Genomic DNA, 19,512 nt, shown 5'->3' on the forward strand with positions numbered 1-19,512 from the left:
TCTCCCCTTACCTCCTGGGCTACCGTGGCAGTGTCCGCCCATTGTGTCATGAAGTAATAAAGAATGCAGATAAGAAACACTGATTAGTGACATAAATGAGGGGAGGCAGCCTCCCGGCGCGATGACAGTCAGGAGGACATTAACGGTGTGGGGGAGGAGAGCACAGTATGCTGCTGTATGACAGTCCAGGCAGTACAGAATCTTTTCTTTACACAGGAAGGGATGGGCTGATTGTACCATCTACTGGGAATAACTGGGAGTCATTCCATTTACCCAGGCGCCCCCGGCCAGCCTCACCTAAGGCCAGCCAGGAGCACTCACGGCTGATGGTGACGATGGATCATCAGTCTATTGCACCGCCTACACCGGGGAGGAGAGAGAGCAGATACTGCTCTTCACTGCTGCAGCATCGCGTCTACCAGCAGCATTCAGTACACATAGGGTGACATTGAAAGAAGTCAGAAATATTTCTTTCCCTTTTCTTCACGTGGTGGTGGGGGGGGGAAGAAACTGAGGAGCTCTTCCTGAACCATGCCAGACACTGTGTTTGAACCTACAGACATTGGGAGGTCAGCCAAGACATGCAATACTTTTCAGAGACTGCTGTGGACTGTGGGATAGCTGGAGTCCTCAGTACCCCCTCCCTCCCTCCATGAGCGTCCATTTGTGATTCGTTGGCTTTCCGTTACACTTGTTCATGCAGCCTGTGTAGCCTGAGAGATTTTTTTCAAACGCTTTGGCATTTGTCTACTGTAACGGAGCTCTGATACAACACATTGTCTCCCATATAAGCGATCAGAGCCACTGTCTCCCGTACGTCCATGCTGGAGCTCTTTTTGATTGTGGGACTGCATTGGCCACCCGTGCTGATCAGAGCTCCACGCTGGGCAAACAGGAAATGTAATTCAAAGTTCACCAGGGCTTTTCCTGTTTACCTGCCGCTGCATCCGAGTTCAGATTGCTGTCCAGAGCGGTCAGTGGTGCACTGTGGGATACCTGGCGAGAGGCCAATAACGTCGATTTCCGTCCACACTAACTGTATCCGATATTGTTAATATCGAAATTTAGCGCTACTCCTCTCGTCGGGGAGGAGTACAGAAATCGATTTAAAGAGCCCTTTATATCGATATAAAGGGCGTTGTAGTGTGGACGGGTACAGCGTTAAATCGATTTAACGCTCTTTAAATCGATTTAAACGCGTAGTGTAGACCAGGCCTGAGAGAGGACAGATGGAACTACAGCACTACATTGTAGGAGTGTAATTCAGTTTTCTCACAGACAAACTTCCAGTTGAAGTTAATTTTGAAACTTACTGCTATAGCACTAAGTATCAGAGAGGTAGCTGTGTTAGTCTATCCACAAAAACAATGAGTCCGGTGGCACCTTACTCCTTGTTGTTTTTGCTATAGCACTGTTAGCAGAAAGAAGGCCAGTTCAAAACCCTTGGGATTCCTGCTTGTAGCACAATACAATATTATATATATATAAGTCTCCACACTGCAACTGAAACAAGAGGCTTTGGATTATCTAGTGCATAGGTTTTCAAACTTTTTTTGCTGGGAACTCTTTGGAAAGTATTTCAGGCTGTGATGACCCCTGCCTCCCAAATAGTGACAACTCCCCCATATCATGATACCCTTATTTCTGTTCTGCTACTAGCAGTGACGCTGCCTTCAGAGCTGGGCACCTGGCCAGCAGCCACTACTCTCGTGACTCCCCTACAATAGTCTTCTGACACCCTTTTGGGTCGGGACTCCCCATTTGAGAAATGCTGATCTGATGGGTGCAAAAATAATACTTCACATTTATAGAGCATCTTATAGCGAAGGATCTCAGTGCCTGATGAATATTGAGTTAAACATCACAATTCCACTCTTTATCCCCATTTTACAAGAAGGAAAGTGAATCACAGAAGTAAGTGACTTGCCCAAGGTCACACAGCAAGGCTTCAGCAGAGACAGAAGAGCCCTATTGTTTTTTTATGTATTCTGTGCTTTAGCCATAAAACTATCTTTACCCTTTGAGTGCATTGCTTGCTTCAACCCATGTCGACAAGTCTGAAACAACAGCTGCAGTTGTATGAATTGCACTAGCAAAATTAATTTAAATATTGTTGAAAGGAACTATTTCATCTGCATGTCAAATAACAGATTCTAGAATACCTTTTATCCAACTATTTTCTAGTTCTTTAGAGACGTAAATTTTCACAACACTTTTGTACTTAGGTAAGTTTTATTATATCCCTCTTATTAATTACATCCATCTGGCACCAAAGCTGCACAGAGCCAAAACAAATGTTTTCCATCCCTCCCTGTCATTGGCTGCTGCTTCTTTGTGCTCTATGCTGTTGAGATTGACTGTTCTGCCCTGCCTGCTAAGGGTTCTTCCTAAGATTTCTCTTAATCACTCTTGTTTCCTCACAGAGTTGATTTTCATTTGACAGCTTCATGAGTGAGTCTGTATGTTGGAATCTGGAGTGCATGCCCTAAACCTGTCCAACACTTCCTTCTATTCTTGTGGAGATGAGCTGCCAGTCTGTAATTTCTTGAATCTCTTCATTGGCAATAGTGTCTCCATTCAATGCTCAGAATCTTTTGTAGGCACTTATTTACAAAGGCATCTAGTGTCTATCTAACATTTAAATAGATTTCCAGCTTTCACAGCCGTATATTAGCACTGAGATTATGTTTGAGTTGCAAAATCTCAGTTTTGCTTTGGTACTGAGTATATCTTTGATTTCCATACTTTGCTGAATTTAGTGAATGTTGTGGATACATTTCCTATCCTTGATGTCACTTCTTTCTTGAGGTCTCTGTTGGCTAGTATGGTGCTGCCCAGGTAGACCAACTGTTCTGCTTTCTTGAAGTTTTTGCCTTCTAATATAACATCACTGTCTGATGTTTGTGTTTGCTCTGGTGTAACTGATCTGAGCCCTGCTTGACCTGCTATTTTTGCCAAGGTGATTAATAGATACCCATTAATGGCTATTAACCAGGATGGGTAAGGAATGGTGTTCCTAGCCTCTGTTTGCTAGAGGATGGAGATGGATGGCAGGAGAGAGATCACTCGATCATTACCTGTTAGGTTCATTCTCTCTGGGGCACCTGGCATTGGCCACTGTCCGACCCAGTACCGCCATTCTTATGTTCTTAATATTGCTGTATATTTCTTCTCTCTCACTTTACCCAGTAAAAGCTAACTATCTGGAAGATGAAACATAAGTATTTTGAAGATAGGTAAGCTTAGTATTTTGTCTACAAAAGGTACAAGATTGATTCTGAGGTATGCTTTGGACTAAAATAACTACTGCTTCCCCCCTATACTCTAGGCCAGTAGTCTTGTCAGAGAAAGGAATTAGGTTGATTTGTTCTTGACAAATCTACATTGGCTATTACTTATTACCCTATTATCCGCTAGGTACTTACAAACTGATTGTTTACTAATCTGTTCCAGTAGCTTTCAAGGTATTGAAGTTAGGCTGACTGCTGCTCTTTGTTTCCGTTTTTGAAGGTAGGCGCTATGTTTGCCCTTCTCCAGTCCTCTGAGATCTCAGCCATCTTCCCTGAGTTCTTAAAGATAATTGCTAATGGTTCTGAGGTTGCTTCAGCTAGTCTCTTAAATATCCTAGCATGAATTTCATCAGGTTGTGCCATATTAAATAGATCTAATTTATTTAAATTTACTTTAACCTGTTCTTTCCCTATTCCGGTTTGTGTTCCTTCCCTCTTTTTCTTAATATTAATTGTGTTACGTGTCTGGTCACAGTTAACCTTTCCAGTGAAGACTGAAGCAAAATAAGCATTAAACACCTCCTCCCTTTTTTCCTTGCCTGTTCTTCTGAACAAGCTATACTCCATTATACCAATATCCTGATCGTGGGGATGATATCACCAAATCTCAGTGATGTCATTTGTCATAATTTAACTTGCATACTATCGTAACGAGCGCTATGCCCTCTGAGTGTATATTGCCACTTCTTGTTTATTCCCCATACACCTTGCATTTACGTAGAGACATAAAGATGCTCAGATTCCCCGACGGTTTCCCTCTAGTTGCTTCCCATCCCTCCCCCAAAATCTAACCCTCTGTTAAGGTTATATTTTTTATACCTTCCTGTCATCTTTTGTCACCTGCCCCTTGAAACATAGTTTAAAGCCCTCCTCACTAGGTTGGTGAGTCAGTGTCTAAAGATGCTTTTCCTCTTCTTTGTCAAGTGGACCCCATCTCTTCCCAGCAGTCCTCTTTCCTGAAACAGCATGCCAGTGTTGAGGAAGCCAAAGCGCAGCCATGAGTTCAACTCCAGGATGTGTCTGTCCCCGCCTGGGCCCTTACCCCCAACTGGGAGGATGCATGAGAATACCACCTGTGCCCTGACTCCTTCACCTTTGCTTCCAGGGCCATACCTGACAGTATCATTCTTGCCCACAGCGATGAGCACTATGGGGTGGTCATCTGAGGGATTGACAAGGCTCAGCAACCTTTCCATGATGTCACAGATGCAGGCTTCAGGAAGGCAGATCACATCCTGTAACAGATGTCAGATCGGCAGATGGACGCCTTTGTCTCCCTTAGAAGAGGGTCCCTGAACACCACCACCATATGTCTCTTCCTCTTGGATGTAGTGCCCTAAGCCTCTCATCCTTGGAGGGATGTCCAAGTTTCCACTAAGCTGTGCAACCATGCAGCAGGCTATCAAGGGCCACTCAGGTGGGGAGAGGTGCCTCTGCCCTGGTCCCAGCCCTGGAGCTGCTGTGGCTGGGAAGAGGCACATCTCTCCTGGCCTCAGGATGCTGCAGTGAGGAAGGCTGGGGGGAGCCCTCTCTTTTCAGTGCAGCCCCAGCACAGGTTACACCCCAAACTGCCTCATCCCCAGCCCCACCCCAGAACCCGCACCACCCCCTGCACCCCAGTCCTCTTCCCCAGCCATGAGACCCCTCCTGCAGCTTGAATCCCTCATCCCCAGCCCCACCCTAGAGCCCTCACTCCCAGCTGGAGACCTCACTCCCCACATCACAATGCTTTGCCTCAACTCTAAGCCCCCTCCCACACCCCAACCCCCTTATCTCTAGCCCCACACCAAAGCCCACACCCCCAGCCAGAGCCCTCACCCCTCCACCCCATGCTGTACCGTAGCCTTGAGACCCCTCCCACACTCCGAACCCCTCAGCCCCACCACACATCACCTCTATATTGGTGCACATAACAAAATTCAAGCTGCACATGGATGTAAAAGATTAGAGGGAACATTGAGGGGATGTGCCTCCTCTTCCTCAGCCTTTGAAGTCTGGTTCTCACTTGAGGACCGGGGTGACTCTACTGCTTGAGGGGGCCAGAAGCTAGTCTCTAGAGCAGCCAGTTCTCCTTCATCATCTGGTCTTGCTGCAGTCATCTGTAGCTGGATAGCATCCTCTGTCTTGGATGTCTTCATATACATCTGGTTGGTGAAGTGCTTATGCTACTGGATGCTATGCAGATGTCCTGAGGGACTCCACCAACAGACACCTTTCTCCCTGGGTGGTTCCCTGTGCCTGGCTTTCATCAGCAGGGACATGCAGACTGCATTCCCAGCAAGTTAGGACCAGGGTCTGAGTAGAAACTGTCTGGTCAGGACCCCTCACAGATGCAGGCAGAAGAAGAGCTAAAGGTGGTGTGGACAGCATACCATTTTCTTCCCATTGCAGGTATTTCATTATACAATAACTCCCTGCTTTCCTTTACTGGTGAACTCAGCTGGCTAATTCTCTTCATTTTACCAGCCACTGAGAGCCTGTGCGCTTTTTGTAACCTGGCCCTCACTACAGCTGGAACAGTGACTCATCCTGTCTCACTCAGCTGCCTCTAATCATTGCCCTATTCAAAAAGCCCTGAAATTCTCTCATATTAGCAATGAAGAGTCCGATGGCACCTTAAAGGCTAACAGATTTATTTGGGCATAAGCTTTCGTGGGTAAAAACCCCACTTCTTCAGATGCAGGGAGTGAAAATTACAGATACAGGCATTATTATACTGACACATGAAGAGAAGGAAGTTACCTCACAAGTGGAGAACCAGTGTTGACAGGGACAATTCAATCAGGTTGGATGTGGTCCACTCCCAATAATTGATGAGGAGGTGTCAATACCAAGAGAGGGAAAGTTGCTTTTGTAGTGAGCCAGCCACTCCCAGTCCCTATGCAAGCCCAAATAAATGGTGTTAAATTTGCAAATGAATTTTAGATCTGCAGTTTCTCTTTGAAGTCTGTTTTTGACATTTTTTCTGTTGAAGGATGGCTACTTTTAAGTCTGTTATAGAATGTCCAGGGAGACTGAAGTGTTCTCCTGCTGGTTTTGTCTGTTACCATTCCTGGTGTCTGATTTGTGCCCATTTATCCTTTTACACAGAGACTGTCTGGTTTGGCCAATGTTCATGGCAGAGGGGCACTGCTGGTACATGATGGCATATATCACATTAGTAGATGTGCAGGTGAATGAGCCCCTGATGGTGTGGCTCATGTGGTTGGGTACTCTGATGGCGTCGCTAGAGTAGCTATGGGGACAAAGTAGGTAACGGGGTTTGTTACAGGGATTGGTTCCTGGGTTAGTGTTTCTATGGTATGGTGTGTAGTTGCTGGTGAGTTTTTGCCTCAGGTTGGGGGGCTGTCTGTAAGTGAGCACTGGCCTGCCTCCCAAGGTCTGTGAGAGTGAGGGATCATTTTCCAGGATAGGTTGTAGACTGTTGATGATGTAAAGATCATATTAAAGATCCCTGAAAGGAAGCAGGCATTAACCCCCCTAATTGCAGGGCAACTTAGCGCTGACAGTTAGCAACAAAGCCTAGGTTTCAAACACAGCAAACCAGTAAACCAGCCCAGAGTGCTGTCAAATTTGATGGCAAATTCCCAGCACAGAAGAGTGCTCTCTTTTTGTCCCCCAACGTTAATCAATAGTGATAAGACAGAAGCGCTCCAGAAATACTCACCGGTTGGGTAACTCCCATATTTGTTATTTGTTACTTTCCTCATCAGGGTAATAAATTAATCTCTGTATTATCTCTCTCTCTCTTCTTAATTTCTTCAAATTGCATTGTTGTGAATTTAAATTTAGTCTGTGATTTCCTTCATGACTGAAGATTGTTAATACGAAATTCATTACTGTTGTTAATGTAACCATCTTTCCCAGCTATTTGCTAAAGTAATCAATTTTCAATAATAGCAGAATGGCAGTTCACTGCTACTCTGTCAGGAAGTCTAACTATTTTAATAGCTAATATTTCCTCTTATGGGTTTTAATGTATATATCTAATAACATATCTGTACATATAAATGTATCTAATAACATATCTTTGATAGTTGTTACTTTGTTATTAGACATTGAGGTATTTCTGTCTCTTTCCTTTAATTAAATAAATTAAAACCCAAGAAAGGAAATATTTGCTCTTAAAATTGTTAAGCTTGCTGACAGTGACAGTGAACTGCCATTCTGCTGATTTTGAACTTGATTACTTTAACAAATAGCTGGAAAAGATTGTTACTTCAGCTACAGTGGTCAATTTCATACTAACAGTCTTCAGTCATGAAAGAAATCTAAAGGAACTAGTCACTGAGATTAAATTTAAATTCACAACAGTGCAATTTGAAGAAATTATAAAGGAGAGAGGGACATTTAATGCAGAGATTCATTTATTATCCTCAGGCTCATGGGAAACAGAACATGTTAATTATGCATTACTGTGGGCAAAGAAAGGAAACCCTGGAAATCATTTACCATAAATTTCTTGTATAACTACTAAGCACTCTGTTATGTTGCAGCCTGGATCCTTCCAGCAGAAATACTACATGGAAAAAAAATATTCAGATTATGCTAAATGTTGATATTCTTCAAAGGCCTAAATCAGATAAAAAGGCACAATTAAAGCTAGGCAATTATTTCATTGTGAATAGAACGGGACAGATAAATACAAAAAGTGATTATTTAATGTTTTTTTAAATAAACATTGTGGGCCAAATTCTTTGCTGCCATAACTCCTGGGTTCCAGTGGAGTTTGGCCAGCTGGATGTGTGGGCCATTGAATTCATTCTGCGGTTATTTTTGGGCTCTGAAGTCTAGACCCCAGGCTGCTGCAGGTTTTTGTATGCACTTTGGTGAATTTTAGCCTATTTTCTCAGATTAGTAACCTATAGAATCCAGAGAAGCTAGTAACAGAAATATTATGTAAGTGCCAACAATAGCCATCCTATCCATTTTCTTCAAACTTTCAGAGATCTGGAAAGTCTGCTAGGAAAGTACAGCAAAGTAAGGAAGTATAAATAAGTTAATTAAAGTCACTTGCCTAAAAGTGATGTGTCTTATTTTATGTGTGCCCTGCTCACATTTCTTCACCCACTTTTCCCTCTCCTTCCATGTCTTACCATTCTGTCCATCCCATTATTTTATTTCTGTATTATTTCTTGATTTTTACTCTTTTTCTTTCTGTTACTCTGAAAAGCAACATCTCACTTCCTCTCATTATTGCTTTTTTTTTTTTGTAATCACTCCCATTATTTTGAATGAACAATGAAAATAGAAAAATAAAGTTAGACAACATTAGATTTTTATTTTCCTGGATCAGTTTGAAGTATGAACCTTGATTGAGGAAAACACTCAAGCACCTACTTATCTTGAGGACCTGTTTAAGTCTCATCAGCTTCAAATAAACTGAAGCCCAAGTGTCTAAACTTAAGCAGGTGATTATGTTCTTTCCTGAATGGAGATGCTTTCCTGATTTATGGTATCTAACATTTGTCTCCTGTCTAGCCTTCCTATCTGGCACTTCACTCTTTTTTTTAAGACAACTTTTGATTGACTTATTCAGCTGGAAAAAATACAAACCAGAAAAATTTGTTAAAACATTTATTGAAAAAACAGTAAAAAAAAAACTGTAAGAAGCGGGTTACTTTTCATTTCCATGCTTTTTTACCTTCTTCCTTTTCTGGTTGAAGTGAGGTGGGGGTGGAGGGTGAGTAAAAAACCAAAGAGAGCAAGAGTGGGAGGGGAAACCTGCTGGAAAATCTAGAAACCAAAAGTGGAAAGTGGAAATCTTTCAGTTTCCAAAATCTAAACTGAAGCCACATTTTAACTCAAATAGAAATGAAAATATTCATTTTAAAATGTGTTTTGAAAAACAAATGAAATGATATTTTTCACTGTGTTTTGAAAGTTCCCATGGAAAACCCATTTTTCAGTTGAAAAGGGGATTTTTCCAATGAAAAATATTGGATTTCTGACCAGCTCTGTTTATCATGTATCTTCTCGTTCTGTTGCTAGTATAACTTAGCCTGATTTGCATGATCATGGTTGTATTCATTACAAGTTCTTATGTCTGTTTGCAAGTCTGAGTGAATCAACAGGAAGAGTGGCACAGCATACTGTCCTATGCAATATGTGACTACCTGAAACTTCCTGTATTAGCCTTAGACTATACAACATAGGAAAAAATTCTAAATTGGAGGTCAACACAATCTAATTTTTAACAAAATTAAAATATGTTGAATTCAAACAAGCATAAATTTAAAGCCATCCTCCAAAGAAGAAAACCGTGGTGAATGGACATCATGAAGTAGTTGGTGGATGATGCTGTCTAGTCTATAATGCAAACATCTTGCACAAACCTCTTAAATTTAATTTTTCAAATTTAATTTTATGTTTCTATTAATTGTGATGGTTAATTCCATCATGTATTTAAGTTAAACAGACCTTCGCCAGTGTTTTAGTCCAGTTTTGCACCAAAACAATGGAGATATACCAGTGGTATACCAGTGGCAGATCAGGCCCAGGGAATCTGAGCTGGGCTATATTCAATATCAGAAGGATGCCACAGTATAATGCACTAGTCCTTATATTCCGACTTCTTGCTTGCATTCCCACTTTTGAAGTATGCACATAAATGATTGTGAGCTTAGTTGTACAAAATGTTTTTTAATTTTCTAAAATATGTCTGTAATTTCTGGCTCTTTGCGTACGTGGTATTTTCTCTCTGCTTTGTTGAGCCTTTAAAAATAATTAGTCTGAAAACTAAGTAATAGCCCCTATTAAATATTAATGTTACCTCCATGTCTGATCATACAATATATCCGATATCAAGTGTCAAACAACTGCGTTACAAGTGGGAGGTAACAAGGGAAAGCATTAGTAACTGTGTCAGGTAGCAAGAGTGCTGCAGTACCTTCACTTCTTAACTAGAGTTGGAAGGTTAAAGAACAATCAGAGATCCACACAAAATCCATATGTGTTTTAAAAGAGGATTTCAAAGGCTGCCTGCAGCAGATTGCAGTGAAGAGCCAGATGCTCTAAAGACTGTGATGGATGGCGTCAGCTCACTCAACAGCTAGCTAATATGACTGATGCCCCAGCTTGAGGGAAGGTGATCACACATACCATCATAAATATTTGCTCAGGAAAGTCACTGGTGATAACAGTCTTTCTGTAAGTTTCTATAAATCATTTTACACATTTATCCTTTCACTTCTTGAAATGTTATTCACAGAGATTGTGGAACAAAGAAGAGCTAAGGAATGCAATATGCATGGATGATAGTGCTCGTTCTGAAAAGCACCAGCTGTCTTTGGTGTGGCGATTACAGACCAGACTGCATTCTAGTCACTGGATCCTGAAAACAAATATGTGCATGCTTAACTTTATGCACATGTGTCAGGGTTCTTTCCCCACTCTGAATGCTGGGGTACAGATGTGAGGACCCGCATGAAAGACCACCCTAAGCTTATTTCTACCAGCTTAGGTTAAAAACTTCCCCAAGGCACAAATTCCTTCCTTGCCCTTGATATCGCTGCCATCACCAAGTGATTTGAAAAAACATTCAGAGAGGGCCACTTGGAGCCCTACCTCCCCCCAAATATCCCCCCAAGCCCCTACACCCCCTTTCCTGGGGAGGCTTGAGAATAATATACTTACCAATTGGTTACAAAGCGAGGACAGATCAACTCCCCTGGGTCTTTAGGACACTGAAAAACAATCAGGTTCTTAAAAGAAGTTTATTTTAAAAAAGGATAAAATAATCACCTCTGTAAAATCAGGATGGAAGATAACTTTACAGGGTAACAAAAAGATTCAAAACACAGAGGATTCCCCTCTAGGCAAAACTTTAAAGTTAAAAAAAAAACAGGACTAAACCTCCCTCTTAACCTAGGGAAAAATTAACAAGCTAAAACAAAAGATAATCTAATGTATTTCCTTGCTGTTACTTACTATTTCTGTAATATTAGATGTATCATTTCAGTAGGAGCTGGATTACTTGTTTGGTCTCTCTCTTTGTCTCAGAGAGAACAACAACACAGAGCACAAAGCAAAAACCTTCCCCCCACAAGATTTGAAAGTATCTTCTCTTATTGGTCCTTTTGGTCCAGTGCCAACCAGGTTATTTGAGCTTCTTAACCCATTACAGGTAAAGGACAGATTTTAAGCTACCCTTAGCTGTATGTTCTTGATAACATGAGTACTCCCAAAATCAACAGGATAGTTTGCATGTGTCCCTGTTTGCAGGAGCAAGAACTAAGTGTTCTATTGTGTGCAAACTAATTGTCAACCTGCCTAGCTGATAATTGCATCTCTGATTCATGAAGACCAAGGTCCAGATTGAAACACAGGCCCCCCCCCCCACTGGGGAAACACAGAGCTGCCTTGTTGCAGGGCAAACTGCAAGAAGCGTTGTGGCTCCTTGAAGAAAAATACCACCCAGAGCTCCCCATGAAAAGAAATATCTAGCATTCACTCCCCTCTGCAGGAGCCTATAGGTCATGTACCTTGTTCTTCCTTGCACTGCCAGTCAGCCCTGCTTGCTGATGGTGGGTCTCAGGCTCTCTCTTTCCCCTATCCCTTTGTAACCTGCATCTGGAAGCAATAAGCAATTCTAGAATGTATAGCACATTCACATGAATTTGTGAACAAAAGGGTCCAGTTTGACTTGTGAGGTCATTTTGTTCATAAGCATTGAGGTGACTGCCATGTGTTCAGTGCCTTTACCTTATGAAGGTCTTAAAACATTGCTCGTTAGATCTGATGAAATATAAAACTGTTCTTGACTGTCTTGGAGAATAAGGCTCTTATTGTAAACTGCAAAACGAACTCCAGGGGGCCATGGCTGTGTAAATAATCTGATTGCTTTGTGTAGGTCATATAGGAGGCAGTTTTCTGATAATGAAATCAACATCTACTTAAATTTGCAGCTGAAAATCTGTGTTTATCATTTTTAACATCCTGGCAGCTACAAGGCTAGTCTTGCTTTGAGTTATATTAGTGTTATTCATCTCTATGTCCTAAAATTGCTACTTGCTTACAGAAGCTAATTACAAAGGAGTATAACAAGTAGCATGTTGCTCAAATTTCTGTTTCACTGTAAATGAGAAAACCATAGGGGGAAAAGCTCATAGATTGCTGCTATTATGCTACAGCATAATTCAGTTCAGTTTAGATCTGTATTAGTATTTTGTCTGAAAATTAGATTGACTGCTACAATTCTGAAGTCAGATTTTAGAGATTAATTCCATGAATTCTTTCCATATTCTTCCATCAGGAGGATGGGCTCGCACCCTTTACCCACCCATGGAAGAATCAATGGAATCTGATCCATAATTGTCCCCAGATCTGCTATGAGGTCCTGTTGAGGCATCACAGTAGAGGGGCTGTTTGCAGCTCCTCTCACCAATCTCTGCTGGCAAGGCAGCTTTATTCCAGCTTCATTACACGGGCTTCTTCTGCCAGCACTTGCCTCCCAGGACCTCCCCTGAAGGGGGATTTCACTGATTATGGGAACAGTGGAAAGTCTTGTGCTGTCTTTTAGATGGAATTCCCATTATGTGCTGAGGCAAAAACTGTACAGCCCCACCCTCTTGACCCCAGCCTTCACTCTTCCTTCTCAGACTCTTTGTGGTACCCCAAATGGGCAGGAAAGGATAAGAAGGAGGTGGGGCCATGGCTTACCCTGACACCTTCCCATATACCTAGACAATTGTCCTGTGGGACTGGATAGCCCTGATGTGGAGGTGAGGGAGGAAGTATACTGTAATCTCTATTTGCCTGGGACTCTCCTGGAAACAGAATTCATCTCCAAACTCATCCATGATTGGCTTTGGCTCCATGCCAACTTTTACTCTAGGAAGTGTGGCATTTGCACATAGTAGTGGTGTGGCAAAACATGAAGCAAGTTTGGGTTTTCTTCTGTTTCCCAAATTATATTCACAGGTAAACCACTTGGGTGCACTGATTTTAGTTAGGACGTAATTGTTTTAAGAGAAAGCCGTGATAAATGATTGTGGGTTCCATTTAAGCTGCCAGCTCTATTCCTATGTCGTTTGCTACAGTTAAAGGTGTCTTGTTTCTAAAACAACTGTTTCAGTTTGTGGTCTGTTCATAAGCAAAAGGCTTTTTGGCCATAGCCTGTGTTCAGGCTGGTGTAAATCTGCTGAATGCAGTGGAGTTATGCAGTGGAGTTACATAGTGGCACATGCAGACTAGTGGAGTGCTGATGCAGAAGAATTAGGGAACATCACACTGTATGCCAAACTTACTGTGGAGATACCCACAATGCAACTGTACTGATTCAATATGGTGGCACTAGGTTTGGGCCAGGACAAAATTTTGTCATTTATGAAAATAATTTTTCAGATTCAATTAGAAAACACTTATATTGCTAGGACACAAAACCCATCCATCAGTAAAACCAGTGAAATAAGCATAAGGCATGAAGATGTATATTGGATCATTCATAAGAATTAAACAGAGTCTTTCTTCTTTGATAAAAATAATCTCCATCAAGATTAAAAGCTGCATTCGTTATGTATCTTGTAGGTCCCCTCTGGAGAATCCGGAACCAGACCTTTGACCTTCACATTTGTTCCATCTATCGGACAACTTCCAACTCACTTTCAGGTTGTAGATGTCTGTGAACTGGTGAGAACTTCAGAGGAGCCAAACAATGAAAGCAGTCAAGAAATTATAAATAGGGTAGGATTTTATATTGACATAGTTTTACATTTACTTGAAAGGTATGGAAAAGTCTTCCTGACCATGACTGAACTGGTATTGTTCCTCCTTAACCTTATCCCTGTTGGAGTTTTATTGTAAATTCCAGGACCATCAGAGAAGCAGTCATGCAATATACATAGAAACATGGGAGTTGCTATAATGGAGCAGACTGATGGTCTGCCTAATAAGGTATTTTGCCTTTGGCAGGGTTTATACCTAAAGTAAACCACTCCTCATCTCCATAATGTGTTCTGCCAATTATATAATGATATATCATGATGATGTGATGAGGGTGGAAAGGGGACATGAATAGGTACATTCGAATTATCATAGTGGAATATACCAATAGTAAGTCACAGAATTCTGACTTCAGCAATGGTCACCATTGGATGCTCCATATGAACATGCCAGTTCCCATAATTATTCTAATTCTGCAAAAATACTGCAGTAAAATTGGTTTCTTCTGTTTTGAAACTTCCTGTGAGTTTGAGATGAGTGCCCTACACTTGAAATGGGGAGTACCATGGGAAGCAGGTGTTCTTTGCTAACTGGGACAGTCTTTGAAGTGCAACTGCTGAACAGCATAGAGGACATGTCTTACTGACTTCAGCTGGTGATCATCTTATCTCCTGCAGACCAATATCCTGTGTAACTTTTGAATTTAGCTAGTAAAACTACAAATGTTCCTCTTGATCATATATAAATAATGTTTAAAAATGCTGCTAAACCATTTGCCTCAGTGATTTCCCATGCTAATGAATTCCCTAGGCTCACATTATGCTGCATAGGGACATATTTCCTTTGCTTTTCATTTATTCTTGTGTTATTTGAAAGCATAAATATTATCCTCTGATTAATTTCCACACTTCTTTTGGTCCTGGCCCTTCAAGTCCTTGTATGCTACATAACCGGGAATGCAATATGGTGGCACTCCAGTTTAAGTAAACATAAGCTATACATGGGGGCAAGTAGTGCGCAGCACTAGGAATAGTTCCTGAACTGAATGGAAGGCTCAAGCACTTTGAACATCCTCTCCCCAGAGCACAGCATTAAAAAAACGGTTGAATGTGGGCAGAGCATGGGCATGTCTGAGGTTGAGTTTAAATGTAATCCTCATCTTGCAAATAGTCACTTAGTTACTTCCTCCTTCCTTTGACTATGTAGCTGCTACTAGCAGCAGGAGTGTGTGTGTGGGGGCACCAGCACCCGAACCATACCCCCCCACATGCTCCGCCCCTTCTCCCGAGGCCCCACCTTCACCCCACCTGTTCACCACAGGCCCTGACCTTGCTCCACCCCTTTCTCCCAAGGTCCGTTGCTCTGCCTCTTCCCCTAAGGCTCCCACTTTTAAAAGTGATGGGACTATGGCTCCATGACCTCCCCCCTCGCCCCGTTTCGGCGCCCCTGACTAACAGTGCTTTCAGCATGCAGAATCAGGTTTTCCTGAGTTCTGTGTCCATCCATCACATTCTAATACAGGAAACACTCACATATGCTGAGCAGCATTGGGACCTTCATACCCATTTTTATTCTCTTTTCCAAACTGAGCGTGGCCAAGTCACCCAAGCTTAATTTAGATATCTAAATAAGTGGTCTGATTTTTGAATGAACTTATTTCCCTGTAACTTCCACTGCAACCAATGGGAATCTAATTCTGTAGCACGTCCCTTACAGAGCACGCATATATAAGCCGTATTGGTGATTTATTTCATACATCCATTCCTCTCTCTGTTCCCTTCTTCTAGGGAAACAAAATACATCAATAGTTTCAAATATTGGGTGACTCAGCAATACATAAGACATATGCAAAGGATAATACTACTGCTGCACTTGCAGGGTTAAATACTAGAATCTGAAAAAGCAGAATATTATTCACTGTAAAAAGAACAATTGTGCTTTGTGCTAAAATGCTTACCCTCAAATGTACAATAAAGCTCCCTGACCTCAGATTCTTTGTTTCCTCTTTCCAAAGAATGCCCTGGATTTAGGTCCTTTGTACCTTTGTTGCTATGTCTGGGTTTTGCCCCAGATTTCTCTGTCAGATAGTTGTGAGCGGTATTGTCTGCTCTTGCGGATCCCACAGTCAGAATTCCATCCCCATCATGTCTGCTTTAGGCTGGCCTCACAGCTCATTCTGCTTGACTGCACCCCATCTTCCCTCCCAATTGCAATGTTATTCCCAACATCAAATCCAATCTATCATTTTGACTTGAGTCTCCCATTTCTATGTTATGTAGCTAGAAAGGTGACAAGTGTCTCCCATTATAACAGACTTAATGTATGGGCCAGTGTGTTCGTGGGAGAGAAGGTGCTGGGAGTGGGAAATCATGCTAGTGGAACAATAGAACAACCAACTTCTGCCCCTCGGACACACACAGCCTAGGCTGGAGCCCGAGCTCTTGGCTTATCTTCTGGGAGATTGATAGCATAGTGCCAGTAGTGCTGCAAACTAAAGGTTCCTTCTGTTTTTATGGAGAACAAATAATATTCAGCTAAATTAAAATTTATTTAATGTGTTTTGCAGTCTACCGTAGGCTCTGATGACCTGGCCTTAAAAAGTGGAATCAGGCAAGACAGTGAATCCACCTATCACACAGGCGCCAGCCAAAAGATTTTCCAGTCAAAAGGGTATAAGATGAGCAAAGGAGAAATGCAGGAGAGTGACCTTTTCAAGGCTGAGTTTGTCTTTATTACGGACTCTGATGAAGGAGATGAAGAGACCGTTTCCAGAAACAATGTTCAGCAGCCTTCTGTAGGTCATGGCACTGGGCATGCGAGATGCCAGTTGTTGGCTACCTCCCATATTTCTTCTGGTGGTGAGTCAAGCAAACCTCATGGTGACCTGAATGTTTCTGAGACACAATGTGCTGCACTGTCGCACAGTGCTACCCGTTCCCCAAAACAACGCCAGGTATGTTATTATTTTAACTCTCCTGTGTGGGTGGGGATATGCATGTCAACTTTTACTTGCCATCTCTTTTGGGATGTGGTCATCCAATTCAGCTCGAGATGGATGTTGATTACTGGCTACTTTTTGTGGATTATTAGTAACGTCTCTTTTTTGCCACAGTCAATAGTTCTACATTTCTAGCTAAAAGTGGGTATGAGTCTCACAGCAGAGAGAATATATAAAGTGAGCTGTTAGTTAGTAGGGGTGGAAGTGAGTAGCTGGTGCAGATCTGTTAATCTTTTTCTTCTTGCCTTTCTGATCTACTCATCACAACACACTTTAAAGATGTAGGGCTGGATTATCAGCTTGTGAAAACTGGCATAGAACCATTGAAATCAATGGATCTTGGAGCTAAACTGATTTACCACTGAGGATCTGGTTTGTGAATTTTCCATTCTTTGAGTTTTATGCAGGCATTTACATCTGTGCAAAGATGTGTAAAATTCTTCTGTTCTACTTTAGTGTCATTTTTCATTGTCTTTGCACAGGTGTAAATGACAACTCAAGGTGCAAGGCCCATTCTGTGGGCTTGTCTTCACTGCAACAGTTAGTACACTTGAGTTACTGCGCTTAACTAACTCAAGTGAGAGTGAGCCCACTTCAAAAGCACACTTGGAGTTACAAATAGTGATTGGATTAGCAGCACAGAGTGACTGGTATAGCAGAATGATTAGATTGGATTAGCTGATGATGAGTTGCTGTAATTTGAGCTGCAGCACACCCTCCTCCCGCTCTCCTCCCCACCCTAACTGGCCAGGGAGTTTGAGTTCAAAGCACCACTTAACTCAAGCTACAGATTGTTTTGTGTGGAGGGAGTTGAGTTAAGGGTAACCCTTGAGCTATCATTCAAGCTAACTGTGCTGTGAAGACACACCCTCTGTTACCCAGTACATGGGACATGATTTTATATCAGGCAAAATTTAGGACTTTAAAGAAAATATTAACAAATTGTGCTCAGAGTTTAGTTTATTTGGAGATGGATAAATTTAAACCAGAGGATAAATAAATTGTGAATACATTCAGAAACTCAACTTCTGATGTTTCTGGAAGGAGCACAAATAGTCTCCAGGGAACTGTAGATGGGGAAATAATTTTCTCCTTTCTTTACATAAGTGGCCAGATCCTCAGTTGGTGCAAATTGAAGTAAATCCCTTCACTTCAATAGAGCTATGCTAGTCTGAAAATCCAGTCCTTCAGCATTTTTAAAGAGAAAATAAGACCTGTTGCTTTCTCTGTCTAACAAAATGAACAATTCTTGATGTCCAAGGCTCAACTCCTGATGTCCTTATTTGGTTTTTATTCAAGTTCCCAGTGATCTCAATGTTCTCATGTGACTTTGTGACAGTAAAACCGAACAAGAAATGACCTTAGGATATGACCTTCCTACCATGAGGAATTATTCATTTGGATGTGCTCAGTCCCAGTGAAGTAATGGAAGTATGATGGGATATACAGACCCCACACTGGGCAGCACAGGGCTAAGGAGCTAATGTGGGCTTAGGCAGCTCTGCCCCACCACATCTATAGGGATGTCAGTACTGGAGAGAGGAGCTTAAAAGGGAGAAGCCCAGCTCAGCTGGTGGCACATCAGTCAGGAGAGCAGGTCTCCAGTCCTCAGGTCCTGGAGCAAAGACTGGCTAAAGGCAAAAAATCCTCAGCTGAGTGCTGCCTGGAGACCCCTCTCTGAAAGAAGGAAGGAAGCACAGATCGGTTGTGGCTCCACCAGGGATGCGACTATTGTTTTATACTACTAGTGACCTTAGTTTGGACCACAGCTTTGCAGAAGCATTCTGGATGAGAGCTTTACCACATCTATGGGATGACTTGTTGGTGTGGGTTTGTTGACAACCACCAGGAGGGTGGACTATCTGGGACTCAGTCTGAGGACAGAGCCTTGTGAGACAGGAGTGGCATACAGGAACACCTGGACTCTCAGATCAGAGGCCTGGGTGAGTGCTGTGGCCTGGTCCAGGGCCTAGAGAGTGCCCTGGGATAGAAACCCTGGTGATAGGGAGTTTTGCCTGAGTAAGAAACAAAAGATTTGGTCCTTCATGAGGCAGCTTACAAGAAATTAAAGATCTAGAAAATGAAAATTTACTTGTGATACTTTGAGTCCACACAGATCATGGAAGGGTTAGTTGGGAAATTTCTCCGATAGCTGCTATCAAATATACGGCAAAGCTTTTATGAAGGAAACAGAGAGTAATATACATACCATAGTTTATTAATGAGTTTTGACGGTCTGACAAGCAATAGGAAACTTGATTGGCAGTGCATGAAAAAAAATGTAGCCTCTGGCTTTCTATGCAGAGTTTGGAAGAATTCAAATAAAGTCTGTTCAACTGTATGAATCCTATACTTGAGTTTATATAGGGTAAATGTGTATTATGCCTGATATGTATGCCTCAAGTGTATACCTTCCTGGGTCATTGTTCTAAAGACAGATGGCTGACAGATCAATAACTTTATGTACTCTTCCCATCTTTATTTTCTAAATAATATCTGTTACCCTGTATGTGAAAAATAGAATACATTTTGACTAAGCTGCTTTTTTCTGGTGTTCAAAGT

At 42.0% G+C, this 19,512-nt stretch overlaps 1 protein-coding gene across 7 annotated transcripts in view; it reads left to right on the forward strand.

Annotated features, from left to right (window-relative positions):
• The window catches only part of MLIP (muscular LMNA interacting protein), a 185,403-nt gene that overhangs the window by 61,705 nt on the left and 104,186 nt on the right, over positions 1 to 19,512 (forward strand). For all 7 annotated transcript variants that reach the window (XR_012655492.1, XR_012655490.1, XR_012655491.1 and 4 more), the window contains 2 exons: positions 13,818 to 13,973; positions 16,519 to 16,905. Coding sequence is in view for 4 of the 7 variants with exons in the window: in XM_075063723.1 (XP_074919824.1) it covers positions 13,818 to 13,973; positions 16,519 to 16,905 (543 nt within the window). In the remaining 3 variants the exon portion in view is untranslated. The remainder of the gene's footprint in view (positions 1 to 13,817; positions 13,974 to 16,518; positions 16,906 to 19,512) is intronic.

Source organism: Chelonoidis abingdonii, chromosome 3 (assembly GCF_003597395.2).
Source record: "Chelonoidis abingdonii isolate Lonesome George chromosome 3, CheloAbing_2.0, whole genome shotgun sequence".
Taxonomy (NCBI): domain Eukaryota; kingdom Metazoa; phylum Chordata; order Testudines; family Testudinidae; genus Chelonoidis; species Chelonoidis abingdonii.